The sequence below is a fragment of the Myotis yumanensis genome, unplaced genomic scaffold (assembly GCF_028538775.1).
Source record: "Myotis yumanensis isolate MYYU_CA2020_CCGP unplaced genomic scaffold, mMyoYum1.0.hap1 SCAF_20, whole genome shotgun sequence".
Classification (NCBI taxonomy): domain Eukaryota; kingdom Metazoa; phylum Chordata; class Mammalia; order Chiroptera; family Vespertilionidae; genus Myotis; species Myotis yumanensis.
In genome coordinates, this window is record NW_027223771.1 from 8,375,428 (window position 1) to 8,397,924 (window position 22,497).

At 50.7% G+C, this 22,497-nt stretch overlaps 1 protein-coding gene across 1 annotated transcript; it reads right to left on the minus strand.

The window, feature by feature from the left end:
• Nucleotides 1-1,021: 1,021 nt before the first annotated feature.
• TARS3 (threonyl-tRNA synthetase 3) lies at nt 1,022-19,337 on the minus strand. Its single transcript, XM_070400343.1, has 19 exons — nt 18,959-19,337; nt 17,357-17,425; nt 16,943-17,139; nt 16,147-16,270; nt 14,692-14,813; nt 13,802-13,919; nt 12,973-13,037; nt 12,450-12,528; nt 11,277-11,423; nt 10,544-10,642; nt 6,894-7,060; nt 5,961-6,123; nt 5,353-5,490; nt 4,333-4,410; nt 4,147-4,247; nt 3,092-3,196; nt 2,133-2,205; nt 1,423-1,537; nt 1,022-1,252 (listed from the first exon to the last, which is right to left on the minus strand). Exons 1-19 carry the CDS (start codon nt 19,244-19,246, stop codon nt 1,104-1,106), a joined length of 2,397 nt encoding a protein of 798 aa, XP_070256444.1. The 5' UTR covers nt 19,247-19,337; the 3' UTR covers nt 1,022-1,103.
• Nucleotides 19,338-22,497: the final 3,160 nt, after the last annotated feature.

The following is a 22,497-nucleotide window of genomic DNA, read 5'->3' on the forward strand; positions in this document are numbered from 1 at the left end:
ATCCAGGGCGCAGGCGCATGGTGGCTCTGGCAGCTGCGACGCTGCCTGGTTGCCTTGGTTTCCAAGCGCCTCCTCTGCCCGAGGACGAGGCGCTCGCCCCTCTAGAGACCGGGAAAGGTCACCGGGACCGAAATGCACACCTAATGGCAAAGCAGAGGCGGGCTCGTTGGGGAGGTGGCACCACTCATATGTGGCTGGATGGATATATTTAGACAAAGGCCGCCATGTGCTAGGTACTGTGCGACAGTTTTGATGACATTCCATTGCCTTTCATATTAAAAAGGCCTTGTTTGCAGATGAAGAAACTGTGTCCCAAACTGTATGGGAAGCGACTGAGGCTCTCAGGTGGGCCAGGTGGCCCCGCGAACCCGGGGCTGGCCCAGCCTGTACCCAGTTGGCATCTCCGCAGCTGCCATGGGTTCAAGACACTTATGTCCAGATGTTCCTCTACGACTGGGAGAGGCTGGACGTTAAGTCAGCAGGATTCCAGGCCCCCAGGCCCCCGGACAGGAGCCCTGGATGTAAGATGAGGGTCCGAAGCCTGGGTCCCTCCCTGGAGGCCAGCCTTGGGGATGGGAGAGGCCCGAGGCATCCTGCGTGCTCAGGTGGCAAACAGTAGATTCCACAATACTGGACCCGAGTCCTTTGTCAATAACCCAATGTTCAGTGTTAGCTTCTCTTGTGGTTGTTGGTTAGTTAAAACAAATGAGAACATACTGTTACTAGAAAATAAGATGTTCTGCCATATTCTAAAGAGCTTGCAGACTTTTATTTAAAACCTATATTTTGAAAATCACAAATCTTAGCAATAACACTTCATAATCCTCATTTTCTGGTATTTCTCTTTTTTTCAATGAATAACATTTTCCCATATAAGTCTCTCAAGACATTTGGGAAATTAAAAATTTCCTCAAGCTTGTTCTCAGACACATAAGTGAATTAAACTTCATACACATCGGCTACTCATTCATCGTCTCCTCTTCCACTGCCCCCGGCAGAGGAACCGTCAGTGGGCCCAAAGTTCTCAGAAGTACTAACTTTAATTAAGAAAAATGCATTTTTTTCGGGGGGGTGGTGTCAAAACAAGGTTACACAGAAGGACTTCAGAATTCTTCCTCAGCATTTAGTGTACGCGATTTCTTGAGATTCTTCAATTTATCGATGGCAGAAGCGAGTGATATCTCTCCATGAATTCTGTTGTCCCTTGTTCGAACGTTGACAGCATTGTTTGCTTTTTCCTTTTCTCCAACCACTATAGAAAAGAAAGGGAAATAACACTGTAAATCAACAATTTACAAAAGATGGAGCGAGCAGTCACATGACCGGTGTCTTGAGTTTTTCTTCAGTATGGAATTAAAGTGCTTCTGGAATTAAAGTGCAAAAAAACAAGCATTTAGGAGAGCAGATGCAACTTTAAATTACCCAAAATAAAATTATACTGAGCCAGCTGTGCGTTTCGGATTTTCTTATTGAGTGTACAGCTATGATCTAAATCGATGTCGGCCATGAATCCTTCTTCAAAAAATGTGCTGGACACCTGCAAGAATAGAAAACGCTCTATTATTGCGCTGGCCTGTGGACTGAAGGGTCCCAGGTTTGATTCCAGTCAAGGGCACATGCTCAGGTTGTGGGCTAGACCCCCAGTAGCGGGCGTGCAGGAGGCAGCCTATCAGTGATTCTCCCTCATCATTGATGTTACTATCTCTCTCTCCCTTCCCCTTCCTCTCTGAAATCAATAAAAATATATTAAACAACAACAAAAAAGAAGTGTTTGTTGTTTTAAGCTGCTAAATTTTGGGGTAATTTGTTACACAGCAATAGATAATATAAATATTCTGTCCTAATAGAGCCACATGGAAAAGAATAACAAATATGAGATGTTTTAAAACAGCAAACTCTCAAAAACATCCAGAAATAAAATGGTTCTGATACAGTACATAGGCATTCCTCCCAATGGCTGAAAACACGGGTTGGCAGTGAATGCGTTAGTTATGCAGTATTTTCAGGCATGAATACGTTTCAGGTAAAAAACCTCCTCACACTAGATGCCAAGATTGTTCTGCACGTTGCTGGGCACTTGGATAGGACAGCAGGTGACAAGGAGGTTTGTCATTAAATGCGTCTGATTTTACCTGAAGTGCATACTTGTCACAAGTCGGCCCCACAGGGATGACCATCACCTGACGCGGAGACAGCCAGAAAGGCCTGAGAAATAGAAAAAATAGGTATTTTCAGAATGACCATTTGTTACATGATTAAAAATAACCAAAGATTTTTTTTTGTGAGCTTTCTCATTCAATAGTTTTTAAAAAATATTTGATTTCAGAGAGAAAGGGAGAGGGAGGGAGAGGGAGCGCGAGAGAGAAACATCAATGATGAGAGAGAATCATCGATCTGCTGCCTCCTGCACACCCCCTATTGGGGATCGAGCCCGCAACCTGAGCATGTGCCTTTGACTGGAATGGAAACTGGGACCCTTCAGTTTGCAAGCCAATGCTGTATCCACTGAGCCAAACCGGCTAGGGCTCATCACTGATGTTTCTCTCTCTCCCTCCCCGTCCTCTCTGAAATCAATTTAAACAAAAAATATATATATATTACACCCCGCCCTTGAGGGCATTTCCCTTCCCCACTTCGCCCCTAAGCGGGCTGGGCCTGGGGAGCAGTTCTCCTTGGCCTGTGCCAACGTATTGCTCAGGGCCATTTGTGCTGCAGGGTTTCCTCCAAAGTCAGTGGTCAGGGCGCCCCACGAGGCAAACACCACGGGTGGAAGGAGGGGTGGCAGCGGCAGGAGGGGGTACCCCCCTGGGAGTGTGGGCCTTGTGATTCCCAGGTTCCAACTTTCAAAGGCTTGAAATGGTGAGAACATGACTGTGTAAGTCTACCGAGTTTCCCGGGAGGCAAATGAGACAGTTTCATGTCGCTCGGCCTCACTTTCTGACTCGGCAGCGGGAACGGGAATTTTTCACTTGCCGTGTGCATGCTGGCTCGTGCTAAGGCAGGAGCCACCAGTTTGTTTTCACGTTAGTTTTCTCTCTCAGACGTGACTTCTAAGGAATAACAGACACGTTTTCTTTTCCACGTCACTTACCACTTCCCCCCGTAGTTTTCCGACAGGATGGCTATCATTCTCTCCACTGAGCCCAGAACGGCTCGGTGAATGATCACAGGGCTCTTCTTGTCATCCCCGTCCTTACTAAAAAGGAAAATGACACATTTCAGGGTTTTCTTTTTTTTTTTAAATACACTTTTTATTGATGTTAGAGAAGAAGTGAGAGAGAGAGAGAGAGAAACATCAATGATGAGAATCATTGATCGGCTGCCTCCTGCACGCCCCCTACTGGGGATGGAGCCCACAACCCAGGCATGTGCTCTGACTGGGAATATAACCATGACCTCCTGGTTCACAGGTCGATGTGCAACCACTGAGCTACACCGGCTGGGCCTGACTGATTTTTGACAAAAGTACAACAGCAAGTCCATGGAGAAAGGATGCTCTCTACAACCAATGATGCTAGAATAATTAGACATCTAGATGTAACCAATCAACTCTGACCTAAACTTTCACATCTCAGACAAAAATTGGACTCCAAATGGATCTTAGACGTATGTGTGAAACTCAAAACTAGAAAACTTTTAAGATAAAACGTAGGGGAAATCTTCATTGCCTGTGCTTAGGCAAAGAGTTTGCAGACATGATGCCAAAAACATGATCCATGAGAGAAAAAATCTATGACTTAGACATCAGTGAAATACAAAACTTAAAATGAAAGGGAAAGTGAAGACACTATTAAAAAAAAAAGAAGAAGCTACAGCCCGGCCAGTGTGGCCAGTGGTTGAGTATCCATCTTTGAACCAGGAGGTCATGGTTCGATTCCCGAACCCACATGCCTGGGTTGCGGGCTCGATCCCCAGTGGGGGGGCGTGCAGGAGGCAGCCAATCAATGATTCTCTCTCATCATGGATGTTTCTCTCCCTCTCCCTTCCTCTCTTTTTTAAAAAGAAGCGACAGCGTAGGAGAAAATATTAGCAAATCACATACACATCCAAGGGCTTACATCTAGACTCTATAAAGAGCTCTCGACATTCACAGCGCCACATGACGAGGATGTCAGCCTGCACTGTTCCCCACATCCAACCACTCACCTGACATAGGTGAGGTGAAACCTCTGCGGGAGCTGGAAGTCCAGCTGGATGGTCGCACACTGATGGGACCTGCCCAGGGCATCCTTGATGCTGATGTCAATCTGCAAAGCAGGTGAGGTTTGCTTAGTCATGGTTTCTATTTCTCTTTTCCACCGTCCTCTTTATTGAAGCACAGGGTCCACTTACTTTAGGGCCATAAAATGCTCCATCTCCTGGGTTTAGCTTCCATGGTTTTCCAAATTCCATCAAGCTCTTCTGCAGTTGCTATTAAGAAAAGAAAAAGAGCCCTAACTGGTTTGGCTCAGTGGATAGAGCGTCGGCCTGCAGACTGAAGTGTCCCAGGTTCAATTCCGGTCAAAGGCATGTACCTTGGTTCCAGGCACATCCCCAGTAGGGGGTGTGCAGACGGCAGCCGATCAATCATTCTCTCTCATCGATGTTTCTAACTCTCTATCCCTCTCCCTTCCTCTCTAAAAAAAAACCAATAAAAATATATTTTAAAAAAAGAAAAAGAAAGATGAGACTGTGCCTGGCTGGCATGACATCGACCTATAAACCAGGAGGTTGCTGGTTCGGCTCCCGGCTGGGGCACATACCTGGTTGCGGGCTTGATCCCCAGTACAGGGCGTGCAGGAGACAGCAGATCAGTGATTCTCTCTCATCACTGATGTTTCTCTCTCTCCCTTCCTCTCCCTGAAATCAATAAAAATCTATCTATAAAAAAAGAAAAAATTAAATTAAAAAAGAACAAAAAAACCCAGCCCTAGCTGGTTTGGCTCAATGGATAGCACGTTGGCCTGCGAACTGAAGGGTCCCAGATTCAATTCCGGTCAAGGGCACATGGCCGGTAGGGGATGTGTAGGAGGCAGCTGATCAATAATTCTCTCTCATCATTGATGTTTCTCTCTCTCTCTCCCTTCCTCTCTGAAATCAATACAAATATATTTAAAACAAACAATGACAGTGGTTATTAGTGACTGGCACTGGAAAGAGTAGACACACCTTGCTATGAACTGTGAAGTGTGAAATGCACGTACCGTGTTGCTGTCATCACTGTGACGAGGACAGCTGGGTAACTGCGTTCTACAGCTGGCGTGTTTGTTCCACAGCTTCCCACGTCCACCCCCACGGCAGGGCGCCCCTCTTCGCACCAGGTGAGTGCGACCACGCGAGCATTACCCTGAGTCAGCGCTCCGTCCCACCTACCTTTTCAGCCTCGTCCCATAACTCGAGCTCGCCTAAAAAGTTCTCTGGCCGTGTTGACAGATTTAGTTGAAAGGAGAAGCCGAACGTGGAGTAAACAGACTGTAAGAACTGCAGACACCCCTGGATTTCCTCTTCAATCTGAAATGAGAGCAAATGAAATGTTTTATTAAAAATTTTTTTAAAAAATTATTTTTATTGATTTCAGTCCTAACTGGTTTGGCTCAGTGGACAGAGCATCGGCCTGCAGACTGAAGGGTCCCAGGGTTCAATTCCAGTCAAGGGCACATGCCCGGGTACGGGCTCAGTCCCTGTTAGGGGGTGTGCAGGAGGCTGCTGATCCATGATTCTCTCTCATCATTGATGTTTCTCTCTCCCCCCTCTCTGAAATGAAAATATATAAATATATATATATATATTTTTTTTCTTAAAGAGATTACTGATCTGAGACCCCAATTTGAGAATCACAGAACATGAGGCTGAAGGAGACCTCAGAGGCGAGACTGGACTTTGTAGTTTACAGCGACTCTGAGAGACTGAGAGATGCTGTGAGACGAGGAGACCAGGCACCCCGGAGTGGGCGCTGCCCGGGCCCACCCGGCACCGCTCACCTGCTCCACGGTGCAGAAGATGTGGGCGTCGTCCTGCTGGAAGCGTCGAACCCGGGTCAGGCCACTCAAGGTTCCCGACAGCTCGTTTCTATGAAGAACCCCAAAGTCGGCAAATCGAATGGGCATTTCCCTCCAAGACCGCGGGCGGTGGGCAAACATGAGACTAGAAAAGAGGCGGTAACACACAGCTTTTACTCAGTGGGGAAATGGTTAAGTGATTAGCGAAACAGTGACAAGTTATGATTAAGCCTCAAGACGGGTCCATTTTTATTCTGGTTCTTAGATCACGAGCTTTAAGAAATTTCTTCTCCTGAGTTACCGCACCTTGGACTTGCATCGCTTTGGCGCCCTAGGAGCCTGTCTACCATCTCTCCCAGAATGCATCTCTCCCAGAATGCAGCCTCCTATTCCCATTCACCCAGGGAATTCCCACTCACCGTTTACCACTCATTTCAAAGGCCACTTTTTTTTCTTTTAAAGAATAGTTTATTGCTTGGCTAGCGTGGCTCAGTGGTTGAGCATCAATCTATGAACCAGGAGGTCACAGTTCGATTCCTGGTCAGGGCACATGCCCGGGTTGTGGGCTCGATCCCCAGTAGGGGGCGTGCAGGAGGCAGCCGATCCATGATTCTCTCTCATCATTGATGTTTCCATCTCTTCCTCCCTCTCTGACATCAATAAAATTTAAAAAAAAAAATAGAATAGTTTATTGATATTTAGAGAGTGGGGAAGGGAGAGGGAGAGAGAGACACACATTGATGAGAGAGTGGAAATACCCATCGGCTGCCTCCTGCACGCCCCCTAACTGGGGATCGAACCCGCAATCCGGGCATGTGCCCTGACTGGGAATGGAACCGATGACCTCTCGGTGCACAGACAACGCCCAACCCACTGAGCCACACCGGCCGGGCCTACTTGACAGTCAATACTCACCAGTGCCCTGGGCAGTTCATGGGTTTGAGGGCAAAAGTGTCCTTGTCCACATGGAAGGCGAACATGCTCTGGCTGTAGTGCTGCCAGTGGCCCGAGGCCTCCCAGAGCCGACTGCTGAGCACGTTGGGAGAGAGCACTTCCGTGAAGTCCCGGCGGTGATACTCCTCCTGCGGGGAAAGGCATGGAGAGGTCAAGGCCACGTGGAGTCCGACTGCGAGCGCAGTGTGTGGACGCGGGGTCACCTCGTGTGCACGTGTGATGGGCGTGCCAGCAGTGCTGGGGGTGGTCCCTTCGGATCGTGAGAGATGAACGCGCTCTCTCTGTCTTTCACGTGAAGTGTGTCTATCACGACAGTATCTGACGCTTTGATTCTTTGTGACTTAGGAGCTGGATACTACACAGAGAGCATTTATAAAAGCACAGATCTCCAAGGCCGCGGGAAAGGAGAGGAGGAGAGCTGCGTTCTTTATGGTCAGGAAGGCGGGTCAGGGTTGCCTCCGCCGGCTGGGAGAGCTGCAACCACACGGGAGGATCCGAAGCAGGCCTGCGTCAGCTGAGAGGGGCTTCTAGGACCCACAGTTATTATTATTGATATTTCTTAAAAAGTGATTTTTACAGAGAGAGGAAGGGAGAGGGGGAGAGGGAGAGAGGGATAGGAACATCGATGAGAGGGAAACATCAATCGGCTGCCTCCTGCACGCCACACACTGGGGATCGAGCCTGCAACCCGGACATGTGCTCCTGACTGGGAATTGAACCGCGACCTCCTAGTTCATAGGTTGATGCTCAACCACTGAGCCACACCGGCCAGGCTGTAGGATCCACATGTTTAAGGCACTGGTTCTGACTCCTATCAAAAATACCCTTGCCTTTCTGATACCCAGTGCCACGTCTAGGCTTTCTCTCTCGGGAAGCTTTTAGAGTATTTTCTTTCTCTCTCAAGCTCTAGACTCTCTCAGCAATGTGCACGGTGGCCAGGGACAGCATGCTTTCCCACACAAAACCCCCGACACCAGACCTGCCCCTTGCCCATGTGGGGCCCCCGATGCTACGGACCCACAGGCAGAGAACGCCTGGCTCTCTGGCCAGGATGACGGGCCCCGATTCCTGGGGACACCGACACACAGTAGAGTGAGGACTGCGTCTGGGGTGCAGGGAGGAGCCTCAAGCGCTTCCATATCCAACAACGGCCAGCGGAGAGCCCCAGTGACCCAGTAAAGACAGGCCCGCTAAGAACCCGGTCCTTTGGGGAGAAGATGGAGGTCACCCACAGTCATGGGTGGAGTGTATCCCTCCCCGCAAGAAGCTAGGTGGGAGCTCAGGATGAGACCTTATTTGAAAACAGTCTTTATTGAGGGGGTCAAGTTCAGAGGTCATTGGAGTGGGTCTGAATCCAATGGGACTGGTGTCCTCATAAGAGGAGGAGGTTTGGAGAGAGAGAGAGGAGGGGGAAGAGGAGACGGGGAGAGAGAGAGAGAATGAATGAATCATGTAGAGGAAGATGACGTGAAGACACGCAGGGAGAATGCCAAGGAAAGGCAGGAGACTGGAGTGAGGCACTGACACGCCAAGGAAGCCCAGCGGTGACTGACACCCCCCCCTGGCTGGGAAAGGGCAGGGAGGACGGGTTCCCCGCGGGTCTCAGAGGGAGCACGGCTCTGCCAACGCCTGGATCTCACGCTTCCCGCCTCCAGAACAGCAGAGGACACATTCCTGCTTTAGGCCACTCGTTTTGTGTGTGTGTGCGTGTATTTTAAAATATCTTTTTCTTGATTTGAGAGAGGAAGGGAGGAGGAGAGAGAGAAGGAAACATCAATGATGAGAGAGAATCACGGATCGGCTGCCTCCTGCACGCCCCCTACTGGGGATGAGCCCACAACCCGGGTATGTGCCCTGACCGGGAAAGGAACCGTGACCGCCTGGTTCATAGATCGACGCTCAACCACTGAGCCACGCTGGCCGGGGAGACTTTGCAGCTTTCTGTGTGTGCTGCATGCACAGGCCACTTCCTTCCGCCAAGGGTACCTGGGCGTTCACGGGATCCACCTCAGCTGCGTCTGCCCCACACGCCCATCCCAAGACGCGGGCGCAGGCCTCCCCCCGGCACCCTTACCTTGGCACGAGAGGCCTGGGGCTGTGTGTCTAAAGGGCTGCGCACCCTGCACCTCACACAGTGAGACCTGGGGCCGCCCCCAGCCAGGTCTGTGTCGCATCTACGAGAGATAAGAGATCCTGTAAGGCCGCTCCTCCCGAAGCCTGGAGAGTTCCAGGTGCCAGGGGCCTGGATGGTTTCCCAGCAAAGACGGCAGCGCATTGGGATCAGCAGTCATGACGGTCCTCGCCCCCCGCTGGCGCCTCTGATCACAGTCAGTGATTCCTCAAGCCTCGCCCCCTGCCCTCTGATCGCCTCCTTCGGCTTCACGGGGGCCGGCCCCTAGGAAAGACGCGCAGCCCAGGTAAGCGAGTCCAGCGCGGGCAGCGTCCAGGGGGGCAGTGTGAGAAGAGGGGACAAAACGAGACTAGTGCCTCAGACAGAACCACCAGCACATGCCATGTGCACTGTCCCCGGGAAGTTCTTCTTTTTTAAAAAAAAATATTTTTACTGATTTCAGAGAGGAAGGGAGAGGGAGAGAGAGAGAGAGAAACATCAATGATGAGAGAGAATCATGGATCAGCCGCCTCCTGCACGCCCCACACTGGGGATGGAGCCTGCACCCCGGGCACGTGCACTGACTGGGAATGAACCCTGACCTCCTGGTTCATAGGTCGACGCTCAACCACGGAGCCACGCCGGCGGGCTCATCAGGAAGTTCTTGAAGAAAGTGCTTCCCCAAGTGAGAGGGCTAAGCAAGGAGGAGGAAGACGCGCCAGCAGGAGAGAAGAGCATGAGCACAGGACGGCGATGAGGGGCGCAGCCGGGATGGCGGCAAGAAGACGTCTGAAGCCCTCACTCCGGGGCGAGAAGACCCCAGTGGGAACAGAATCACCGAGAGACGCCCCAGGTCATCAGCATGTGCCGCAGGGCTTCCCGGTGCTCGCAGGGAGCGGAGGGTGAACCAGTGACAGGCGCTCAGGGAGCGGAGTCAGGGAACGTGTAGCTGGTTAGTGACGATAAGGACAGAGCGCAGGAAGGGGAGCGCCGCCCCAGCAGTCCACGCGGTCGCCCGCAGCAGCAGCCACAGCACACGGTCCCGGACGGACTCTCACCTGCGCGTGTACTACAACCGAGCATCTCACAGAACTCTCTCCCTCCTGGCTCTGGGGCTGCCCGGTCACACCAGACGATGAAGGGGCCCCGTGACCCCCGGGCCGCAGTGAGAAGCAGTGCTTCCTGGTTGAGCATCCTATGCCAGCACGACCCCCCTGCTCTCTCCCAGGAGGAGCCCCTCACGGCGTCTGACGCTCACCTCCGAGTTGCACCTGCTCTAGAAGCTTACAGGCACCGCGGAGGCATTGGATTAAACCCGAGGATGGAACTAGTTTAGGAAAATGCCAATCATCTCAACGTTTTCATGAGGAGGCACAATCGGCATCAGGCTCCAAATCCTCACTGTGACCGAAATAAAGTCCATGGGGAGGCCGGGCCATGTGACCATGAGAGGACACGGTGAGAGGCCAGATGGAGCTGAGAGGAAGGGAGAGTCACTCACGCGGATGAAATCCATCAGTGTGTTATAGATGAAGGCGCCCCTGGGAAGGAAGAAACAGCTGCCCGGACTCAGGTCGTGGAAGAAGAAAAGCTCTTGGTCCTGAAATGAAACCATAAATTGATGTCAAATGCCACGGTGGGTGCTTAATGTTTACTGCACACGTGACACGCTAGACATGAAATGTGCACGGCCCTCATTCCCATTCTCTAACCTTTGTACCCAAAGTCCCTCAATACTCCCACCTCACTGCCCTGCATAGCACATGGGAAGCGACCCTTTGTATTGATCGTCTCACTAACTAAGCTTTGAACAGTAGCTTTTCCTTCGCCTTCTATTTACTGCTACTTTCTTACTTGGCCTCTTGGAGGATGGGTGTCATGGGGAGAAAACACGGCAAAAAGATCAGAAATATTCACAGCTGGCCCGGCCCGTGTGGCTCAGTGGTTGAGCAGCGACCCATGAACTGGGTTCGATTCCCGGTCGAAAGCACGTGCCCGGGTTGCGGGCTCAATCCCCAGTAGGGGGCATGCAGGAGGCAGCCGATCCATGATTCTCTCTCATCACTGATGTTTCTCTCTCCCTCTCCCTCTCTGATATCAATAAAATATATTTTTAAAAGCTATTTAAGAACGCAGGAGGAGAAATGTTACTTTTGGAACCATTTAGGTTTGGGACAGAACCGCGAGCCGATAAAGGCACGCGCCATCGCAGGGGTGAGAGGACGCTGGCCCACCTTCCCGATTCGCCTGTGGTCCCGGCTCTTGGCCTCCTCCTGGGCCTTCTCCCAGGCTCTCATCATCTTGCTCTCGGGGAAGGCGATCCCGTAGACCCGCTGCAGCGCTTCCATGGCGGGGCTGCCCTCCCAGTAGGTGGAGGAATTCTAAGCATCCAACAACGTTCTGGTGAGCGTAGCTAACATTCGGTTATAAATAAAATCTGTCTTACATACGCACAGCTTTCCAATATAGCATCAACACAGCTTCCATGACGGTGACCTTCTGTAGCGCTGGAAAGACTCTTAAGTTGGTTCTAACTAAACCTTCCCAGTCCAAATCCATCAGTACATTACGTAAAGAGCCCAGCCGGGGTGGCTCAGTGGTTGAGCATCAACCTATGAACCAGGAGGTCACGATTCGATTCCCGGTCAGGGCACATGCCCGGGTTGTGGGCCTGGTCCCCTGTGTGGGGCGTGCAGGAGGCAGCCAATGGATGGTTTTCTATCATCATTGATGTTTCTGTCTCCTCTCCATCTCCCTTTCTCTCTAAAAACCAATTAAAAAAAAAAAAGACATATAGCCCTAGACTAGTTTGGCTCAGTGGATAGAAAGTTGGCCTGCGGACTGAAGGGTCCCGGGTTCAATTCCAGTCAGAGGCACTTGCCTGGGTTGTGGGCTCAATCCCCAATACGGGGTGTGCAGGAGGCAGCCAATCAATGATTCTTTCTCATCATTGATGTTTCTATCTCTCCCTCCCTCTCCCTTCCTCTCTGAAATCAATAAAAATATATGTATATAAAAAAAATTTAAAAAGACATATTAAAAAAAAGAAAACCAGTATGTACCACAATATCATAACCAGTTAACTGCCACGATGTTTTGAATTTAATTAAAAAAGGTCCGTCGCTTGCGTCTATTGATGCTTATGGCGTACAAATGGTAAAATATCATACGAACAAGAAAAATGCATTGCAACACAGGAAGGTTAAATGAAAATCAAAAGCTACACATAATGTCCTAATAATCAGAATTCTAAAAAAAATGATACTGTTTTTAGAAGCCCATGTAAAAATCAAATAATGAAGGGTTTTTAAAAATAGCATGATGTTCAGATTATGAAGCATATGACTGAAATTCCTAATAATTTAGTTTATCTTAAGTCTTCTCTATGAACAGCAATAAACCCTTACCTTGAAAATTTTGATGGCTTTGATTTTCCCGGTGTGTCTCACGTGGGGGCCTTTACAAAGGTCGATGAGGGGGCCGCACCTGTAACGAGATACTTCAGACAGGGCCAGTGCCATCCTGGGAGACGAAGGAAAAGCAGTGACTGCCTTCGTGATAACATCTCCGAGTCCCTAACTGAAGTGACACTAGGACAAGCACATTTACAAGTAGATACCACCCCAGGCAAACTGCTTCTCCTGCTGATCCTTCAAGAGAACCACTGAGCCCTGGCTGGTTTGGCTCAGTGGGTAGAGTGTCAGCCTGCAGACTGAAGGGTTCTGGGTTCGAGTCCAGTCAAGGGCACATGCCCGGGTTGCGGGCTCGATGCCCAGTGGGGTGCATGCAGGAGGCAGCCGATCAATGGTTCTCTCCCATCACTGATGTTACTATCTCTCTCTCCCTCTCCCTTCCTCTCTGAAATCAATAAAACTATATATATTTTTTAAAAAGAGAATCACTGAGGTTTAAAATTTACGTGCACGTTACCTGTAAACCGTGGTGGTTGGAGTGTTAACCTTCTCGTTCAAAATGCGGCACTTAAACTTATTGTACTACAAAGAAGAACAAATCTGTACGTCATTACGTAAGAAGTTTACGTGGGAAAGTATTTTCTTTTTTGCAACAAACACTGAATGGTGTTTACTGCGTTCTAGGTGCTGCGATCCTGGGGATAGAAAGAGCTCACAGCCCGGTCGGCGTGGCTCCGTGGTCAGAGCATCAGCCTGCACAGCGGGTGGTCGCAGGTTCTATTCCTGGTCAAGGGCACGTACCTGGGCTGCAGGTTCCATCCCCGCCCCTGGTCAGGGTGCATGTGGGAGGCAAACACTGGATGTGTTTCCCTGCCATCGATGTCTCTCTCTCTCTCTCTCTCTCTCTGTCCCCGTCTGCCCGCCCTTCCACTCACTCTAAAAAATCAATGGGAAAAAGATCCTCGGGTGAGGATTAACAACAAAAAGTTGTCTACGTTAATTACTTTTAATCTTCCTATAACCAGGTTTTCTTCTCCTAAACAGCTCCTTGAAGTTATCCGGCCCTGGCTGGTTTGGCTCAGAGCATCGGCCTGCAGACGGAAGGGTCCCGGGTTTGATACCGGTCAGGGCACATGCCCCGTTGCAGGTTCGATCCCCAGTAGGGGGCCTGCAGGAGGCAGCTGATCCATGATTCTCTCTCATCACTGATGTTTCTATCTCTCTCTCTCTTCCTCTCCCTTCCTCTCTGAAACCAATAAAATATATACATATACATATACATATACACGTACATATACATACATACATATATATATATATATTTTTTTTTTTAAAGAGGAAGTTACCTTAAACATTTCCAAAAGGACGTCCTTGCTGACTTCCAATCTTTCAAAAGGCTGCTTTTCCTTTATAATCGTCTGACAGATGCTCTCCAGCGCCGGCAGCTCTGTGCTGGACACGGCTCTGCAGGGGGAGCAGGTGAGAATCAACACTTGCCAGTCCTCACCACGTGCCTGTGTGGCCTGGGTCCTGCAGCCTTTGTCACTCACCAACAAGCTTTCTCACTGGAGGAACTTGGTGGTTTTTTGTTTTTTTTTTAAATTTATATTTTTATTGATTTCCGAGAGGAAAGGAGAGAGTGAGAGAGACATCCATGATGAGAGAGAATCACGGATCAGCTGCCTCCTGCACGCCCCCTACTGGGGATGGAGCCCACAACCCAGGCATGTGCCCTGACTGGGAATCGAACCGTGACCTCCCGGTTCCTAGGTCCACACTCAACCACCGGAGCCACGCTGGTCAGCTGGGACTTGGTGTTTTGATGCACCAGGACTTCAGAAAATCAGACATTCATCCGAAGGCAGATAACTTTTCCCAGATAGGGAGATGGGCATTAATGGATGGAATGATCTGCCTTCAGTCTCTTCGACGAGGCCTGCAATTTGAAAGCCCCGTTGGGCCTGAACAGCATGGCTCAGTGGTTGAGCGTTGAATTATGAACCAGGAGGTCATGGTTGGATTCCGGGTCAGGGCACATGCCTGGGTTGCAGGCTCGATCCCCGGTGTGGGGATTTCAGGAGGCAGCCAGTCCATGATTCTCTCTCATCATTGATGTTTCTATCTCCCTCTCCCTTCTCTCTGAAATCAATAAAAAAATCATTTAAAAAAATGTAACCATGATAAAACCATGAGCCCAAACCACATGCACTCCGAAGTGAACGTTCAGTGGTGTTACCTGTCTCCGATGAACATGTCATAGTAAAACCCGTCCTCGATGGGTGGGCCGTAGCACAGGTGGCCTCCATAGTAGAGCTCCATGGCCTCGCCCAGGACGTGGGCGCTGGAGTGCCAGTACACCTGCGGGCACCGACACAGACGCTGCTGGCGATCACGTTCCATCATGCAAAGGCATAACGGAGTTAACATGTGGTTTGGTGTTAACACCAGGCCTCAGGGCAACATCGATTTGAAAACAAAACCAATGACGTTGCCAACCAGAAAGCTGTGTCCTTTGACAAAAGGACCCTCGTTTCTGGTGTGCACATTGATCAACTTTACAAGAACATTTTTACTGTCATTTTCTCTGTGAGTTTACCCAGAAGTCAGGAAGTATTTCTGTCCTGTGGTGCATCATGCGCTACATTATAAATAGGATCATCTTTTAAAATAAAAGCTGGTTTTGCTCCGTGGATAGAGCATCAGCCCATGGACTGAAGGGTCTCAGGTTTGATTCCGGTCAAGGCCAAATACCGTGACTGCAGGCTTGATGCCTGACCTTGGTTGGGTGCATGTGCAGGAGGCAACCAATCGATGTGTTTCTCTCTCTGTCTGTCCCCCTCCATTCCACTCTCTCCAAAAAATAAATAGAAAAATATCCTCAGGTAAAGATTGACCAGAAAAATAAATAATAAAGGACCCATGGATTTTTCAATCAAATAGAAAATGCTTTTACAAAGCCATTAATTTATCATTTCGCAGACCTGAGTTTTCCAGATTTGTTTTGCTATAGGGTTTCTTTCTCATGGGTATGCACTCAATATTCATAAATTGGTTGATGTTCACAATCATAATAATAGGAAAATAAAACCCAGGGGGGAAAAATAAATCTTTGATACTAAATGACACTAAAAGAAGCATCAGGCCCAGCTGGTGTGGCTCAGTGGTTGAGCGTCGACATGAACCAGGAGGTCACGGTTCAATTCCCGGTCAGGGCACATGCCCAGGTTGTGGGTTCCATCCCCAGTGTGGGGCGTGCAGGAGGCAGCCGATCCATGATTCTCTCTCATCACTGATGTTTCTCTCTTTCTCTCTCTCTCTCTCTTCCTCTCTGAAATCAATAAAAATATGTATTTTTAAAAAGGTATTGAATACCTATTAAATCATGATAGACACGTTTTAAGCCTTAGAGCGCCACAACACTCCTCATGCCTGACTTTGATAGGTGGTTTTTTGTTTTTTTGAATATATTTTATTGATGTTTTACAGAGAGGAAGGGAGAGGGATAGAGTTAGAAACATTGATCAGCTGCCTCCTGCACACCCCCTACTAGGGATGTGCCTGCAACCAAGGTACATGCCCTTGACAGGAATCGAACCTGGGACCCTTCAGTCTGCAGGCCGACGCTCCATCCACTGAGCCAAACCGGTTAGGGCTCGATAGGTGGTTTTGTACACGTTGTTGAAATACTCACAGCTTGTGCCTCCTCATTGTCAAACGTAAGCAGCTCCAGCGTGGAGTCCCCCTCCAGCGGGCGGTCCAAGTCCCATAATTCACCATTGACCTTGGCTATTACGGTACTTTCGGCCAGCTCTCGACTGGTGAGAGAAAAAATCACCGGGCAGTTAACCTCGTCACGGGCTACCATGATTTGTTAAAGCACGAGAATAAAATCACTCCCAGGGTTTTTTGTTTGTTCCTTTGTTTGCTTGCTTTTTGAAATCCTCATCCGAGGATATTTTCCCATTGAATTTTGGAGAGAGTAAAGGGAAGTGGAGAGACAGAGAGAGAAACATCAATGGGAGAGAGACACATCGATTGGTTGCCTCCTGCACGTGCCCCAACCAGGGCAGGGGATCGAGTCTGCAACTAGGTATGAACACTTGACCGGGAATCAAACCTGGGACCCTTCAGTCCGAGGGCCGATGCTCTAACCACTAGCCACACCGGCCAGGGCAAGAACAACACATTTTCAACAAGCTCTGGCCCAACACTTATTACTGAACATCGCCCGGCACGGGTGGCTCAGTGGTTGAGCATTGACCTATGAACCAGGAGCTCAGGGTTTGATTCCCGGGTTGCAGGCTGGATCCCCAGTGGGGGGCATGCAGGAGGCAGCTGATCGATGATTCTCTTTCATCAATGTTTCTCTCTCTCTCTCCCTCTCCCTTCCTCCGTCTGAAATCAATGAAAACGTATTTTAAAAAAGGCTCACAATAGCCAAAAACAAGCCAAAACCCACCTGAAATCTTCTCCAATCTGTGGTTTACCTGATGTCAGCAGCCACCTGGTACGGTGTGGTTTTCCACGCCTCCCCTTCCACGGTTTTCCCATCAGCCACTCTCACTGTGATCGCATCGCCTGCTCTCCCCTCGCTCCCACCGGGGGCACGTGACCGCTGATGCTCTTTCTTCAATATCTCAAACAGCGCCAATCTTTCCTTTATGAAGTCTGGTTGGCTTTTCACCTGAAAATCATTGGCATGCACTCAGGTGAGCATACGCATCCCACTTTTTCCTTTAAAAAAAAAAAATTTTTTTTTTAAGTTTCAGAAAGAGGAAGGGAGAGGGAGAGAGAGAAGCTTCAGTGACGAGAGAGCATCGTGCACCGGCTGCCTCCTGCACGCCCCGAGCGCGTCTCAATGACAGGCAGCGTCTTATGCTATTTCCAGAGCAACGACTGACCTCGCTGTCAGGCTCCCGTTCCTCCGTCATATTTCGAACGTCCTTTCCTCGGTTTTGGCGAGGAGGAGGCTGGGAGAGAAAGGTAGATGGTAAACAGCTCATGCTTGCGACACGAAAGAGCGACACATCTGAGACCCGAGGGAGGAGGGGGAGATGCCAGCAAGTGCCCCCTGTGTCGGGGCCCTTAGCTGGGCTGTCCTGAGCGCCCCCTGCAGCCCTCCGTGGGCAAGTTGTTTTCTGAGGTTTGGTCCTTTCCTGTCTGGGAATTCTCCTATCTTCTTGCTAAAAACAGGATATATAGGGTGTCCCAAAATTCACGCAAGATTTGAATTTTGCGTGAACATTAACAACAACAACAACAAAAATAAAAGCCTAATTTTACTTGGTTTATTGAATCAGATTCTCATATCTGTTGCCCTTTGATTTCAACCCCTTCAATTCGATTAGCATTACCAAGTACCAATGACGGCCCAGGAGCAGGGACAATGAAGACCAGTGAAGACCACGGCTTTGCGTATGTGCCAGCAAAGCCGTGGAGGCCATTTACCCGATGTGCTATTCCACACATAACCCTAGACTGTATACTTTATGAATCAATAAAAAATTTACAATTTTTAATTATAAACCTGTGTTTTCTATCAAAATTACTTCTTGCGTGAATTTTGGGACTATATATATATATATATATATTCCATATATATATCCATATATACACACACACACACATATACATATATATTTAAATATGTCTTAACTGATTTCAGAGAGGAAGGGAGAGGGAGAGAGAGAGAAACATCAGTGATGAGAGAGAATCATGGATCGGCTGCCTCCTGCACGCCCCCGACCGGGGATCGAGCCCGCAACCCGGGTATGTGCCCCTGACCGGGAATCGAACCCTGACCTCCTGGTTCATGGGTCGATGCTCAACCACTGAGCCACACCAGCTGGGCTATTTTTATATACTTATTGTATTTTAAATCTAAAAAGATTTAATGTATTTTAAAGTCCCCCCCTAAACTTTAAACAAATAATGTCACTGGAAAACGGCTGTGTAGCTGCCACCAGAGACTTTAAGCCCATTATTTCATGAAGATGTGGATAGGGCTCCCTGGTTTTCAAGAACTGTCTCCCCCCCACCCCCACCCGGGTCTGAGAAAGCCTTCAGAACGCAGGAAATTCATTACGTCCCAGGAAAACAGTCTGCTCATCAATGAACTAAAACAGTAAAATCCTGCACGAAGTAAGGATGCTCCATACCCAGACCTCAAGACGACAAGACCCCAACCTGCCCAAGCGAGGAACAGAGCTGTCAACGCGCCAGCATTTTCTTTTCTTTCCAAGCAAAGGAAGCTGCTGTTCCCGCTCCTACAGAAACGTGGGGGCGGCGATGGAATGGGGGAGCTGAGCCGTGCACCCCGAGGTCAGCCGGGCGGGGGTACCGGGAGGGCAGGGCACGCACGCCCTGCAGGGACCAGGACGGACCGCGCCCCGCACAGCGCTCAGGGCGCCGCCCGCACCCGTACCCGCCCTTCCCGGGGAGAAACACGCTCAGTGTGCACCTCGGGGCGCCCTACCGAGCCCCCCGCCGGGAGTCCCCGCTACCTGCGCGCCGGCAGCCGCGCGCCCGGCCTCCTCCGGCGCCGCCTGGTGGCTCTGCTCCTCCGCAAGGCACAGCCGCAGGCGGGACAGGCGGCGCCGCAGGTCGCGGTTCTCCGCCCGCAGCTGCGCCACCTCCCGCGTGAGGCAGGGCCCCTCGGCCGGGCCGCGGTCTGGCGGGTTCAGCTGCGCGTCCCTCAGGCGCTGGACCTCGGCCCACAGCCAGCGGATGTCCTCCTCCTGCCGCTGCAGGCGCGAAGCCACCGCCTCGGCCGCCAGGGCCTCGGCCGCCATGGCGCCCGCCTCCCTCGGCAAGGGCGCCGCGCGGGGTGACAGGTGGTGGCAGTGGCGGTGGGGACAGGGAGGACGGACGGGCAGCGGGGACCGGACACAGCGCGAGGGGCAGGGCGGGGAGGGCCGGGGCCATGGGAACTGGGGAGGCGGGGCTGCGGTTACGTACAGCGCAGGGGCGGGGCTATGGGAACCGGAAAGGCGGGACTGCTGTTACGTACAGCGCAGGGGCGGGGCTATGGGAACCGGAAAGGCGGAACTGCTGTTACGTACAGCGTGTGGGCGGGGTTATGGGAACCGGAAAGGCGGGGCTGCTGTACGTACAGCGTGGGGGCGGGGACTATGGGAACCGGAAAGGCGGGGCTGCCGTTACGTACAGCGTACCGGCGCGGCTACGGGAACCGGGAAGGCGGGGCTACGGTTACGTACAACGTACCGGCGAGGCTACAGGAACCGGAAAGGCGGGGCTACGGTTACGTACACCGCAGAGGCGGAGCGACGGAAACTGGTGAGGCGGGGTTACGTACAGCGAAGGGGCGGGGCTATGGAAACTAGGGGGCGTGACGATGCTGAGAGGCGGGGCTGCGGCTACGTACAGCGTAGGGGCGTGGCTATGGGAACTGGGGAGGCGGGGCTGCGGTTACGTACAGCGTAGGGGCGGGGCTATGGGAACTGGGGAGGCGGGGCGACTGGGAGAGGCGGGGCTGCGGGTACGTAGACCGCAGGGGCGGGGCCGAGGCGGGGCACACTTAGGGAATAGGGGCCGCTGGGGGCGATACCCTGCACTGGCTGGGCCTGGAGGGTGGTGAGGGGCCCAAATAAGCTCAAGGTGCTTTCAGAGCTCTTAGCTTGTCGCCAGGCGTCGGTTGAAACGCAAATGGTCCCAAATCTTGGAAAGGCCAACACCTTTGGCTCCTGTGGCTCCTGTCTCCACCCTCCGGAATTCTGGCTTCAAGCCTGGTAATTAGACAAAGATCTTATATGCATGTATGCATTCCCTATGGACACCGACAATAGGGTGGCGAGGGCCTGGGTGGGCCGGGAACCGGGTGGAGGGGAGGTATGGGGGGAAAAAAGAGGGACATCTGTAATCTCAATAATAAACATGAAAAAAAAAAGTGGCCACTGAGAACCAGCCTTCTTTGGCCTTCATGCCACGGCTGGCCAAGTGCAGAGGCTGCTGGGCCAGGCTACCTAGAAGAGATCTGACAAAACTTTAAATCTGACCCGCAGGTGCGAGTTCCTGGAGGCCAGGGCAAATGCCACACGTACATCATTGGTATCGCTCACAACCAAGAGCAAAAAAATGGATTTTTATGAACATCCTTAGGGGTTAGAACGTGGCAAACACTGTGCTAAGCTCTTTGCAGATAGTAACTCTAATGCTTATAACAGGAGAAACCCAGGCCCATGCATATAGATGGAGAAACCGGAGCACAGAGAGGCTAAGTAACTTGACTGAAGTCACACAGCCACACTGCATGACGGCTGAGATTCAGACTCCGACCGAGGCCAGTGTCTTTGTGCTTAACATTCCGGTGCCTTGCGGCCTTGGTGAGACCGAACTGAACGTGCCATGTGACGAGATCCGGGTGATAAATGCCAGGAGCGCTCCCAAGCTGTTTGCATTAAGCTCCCGGGAATCACAAACAGCCCCCAGGAAGAGGCGCCCAGTAGAAGGGCCCTAAAACACTGTACCTTTCCCCTCCGCCTCCCTGGTAAGCGTCTGGGCTGGTCCACAGACCCCCATCCCTCCCGGTCGCTCCCACCGATTTCTGACATGACCTTTGCATTGCCACCCGCTAGGACCTTGCCGAGGCGCCCCACACATTTCCTCTGGCTTCTTTGCCGTTTGTCTTTCTTGCCCCCCACCCCCACCCCCCAAACCACCACCCATCCGCTTTCTGTCCCCATGGATTAGTTTATATTTTCTACACATTTCTGTAAAGGAAGTCATACAGTATTATTCCTTTTGTTTGGCTTCTTCCCCTTAACATGACAGCTCTGAGATCTACCCGTGCTGTTGGGTGTATAACAAACCCCATATTCCCATAGGCTAATGGATACAAGGAAGCGTTACGTTCCTACGCCATCTCATCAACGTCATTAAGAAAAGACACTGGATGAAATGGTGCTGTTCGAGGACCTGCTGTACATCCTGTGGGACGTTGCTGTGAACCTAAAACTGCTCCAAAAAAGTCTATTTAAAAAAGAAGAAGGAAAAAAAAAATGTGGCCTGTAATACTGAAAAAGAACCACGAGATGGCACCATTTCCCTCAGAATTTTCAACTCTCCAATTAACTCCGCGGCTGGCCCGGAGGAAAGCACCGGTTCTGGGACTGTCTGTCCAGGCTTCATGAGGCTCAGAAGTGCTTCGCCACGTACGTGGCCACAGCCCAGCCCTCGGCGTGTACTTTACCAGGAAATGGATATTTTAAACGTAAGTTTATGCCCTGGCCGGTGTGAGCGGATAAGCGTGGGTCCACGGACTAAAGGGTCCCGGGTTCGATTCTGGTCAAGGGCACGTATCTCGGTTGCAGGCTCGATCCCCGGCCCCAGTTGGGGCTCATGCATATCTCTCTCTCTCTCTCTCTCTCTCTTTCTTCCCCTCCCTTCCACTCTCTCTAAAACTCAATGAAAAAAAATGTCCTCGGGCCTAGCTGGTGTGGCTCAGTGGATAGTGCATCGGCCTGCGGACCAAAGGGTCCCAGGTTCGATTCTGATCAAGGGCACATGCCTGGGTTGTGGGCTTGATCCCCAGTAGGGGGTGTGCAGGAGGCAGCTGATCAATAATTCTCTCTCATCATTGATGTTTCTCTCCCTCTCCTTTTCTCTGTCTAAAAACCAATTTTAAAAAAACATGAAAGAAAAAAAAAAAGGCTATACAGCTAAAGGGCAGAGCCAGTACCCAGACCCCGGCCATATGCTCCTTCAACCCTCAGTCCCCAGTGTCCTCTCCCCCATTCGATCATGAGACGTGGTCGTGGGCTCCCCACAATAACTGGGCCAGTGGGGGCGGGGGGAAGGTTGGCCCTAAAGGTAGAAAACAAAGCAACTCCCAACAGACACATATATTTCTGCCAGTTTATTGATCATTGAAGCATTTCCATGGAGAAAAAGGGTTCACTTGTGTTTTGTAAAAAAACAAACAACTTTGGATGACACTGTTCTATTTCTGGTATCCACTGTCCGTTTCACACATAAACGCTGAAAATGGTCCCTGCCTGGCTCTGTGCCATGAAATCTCGACATC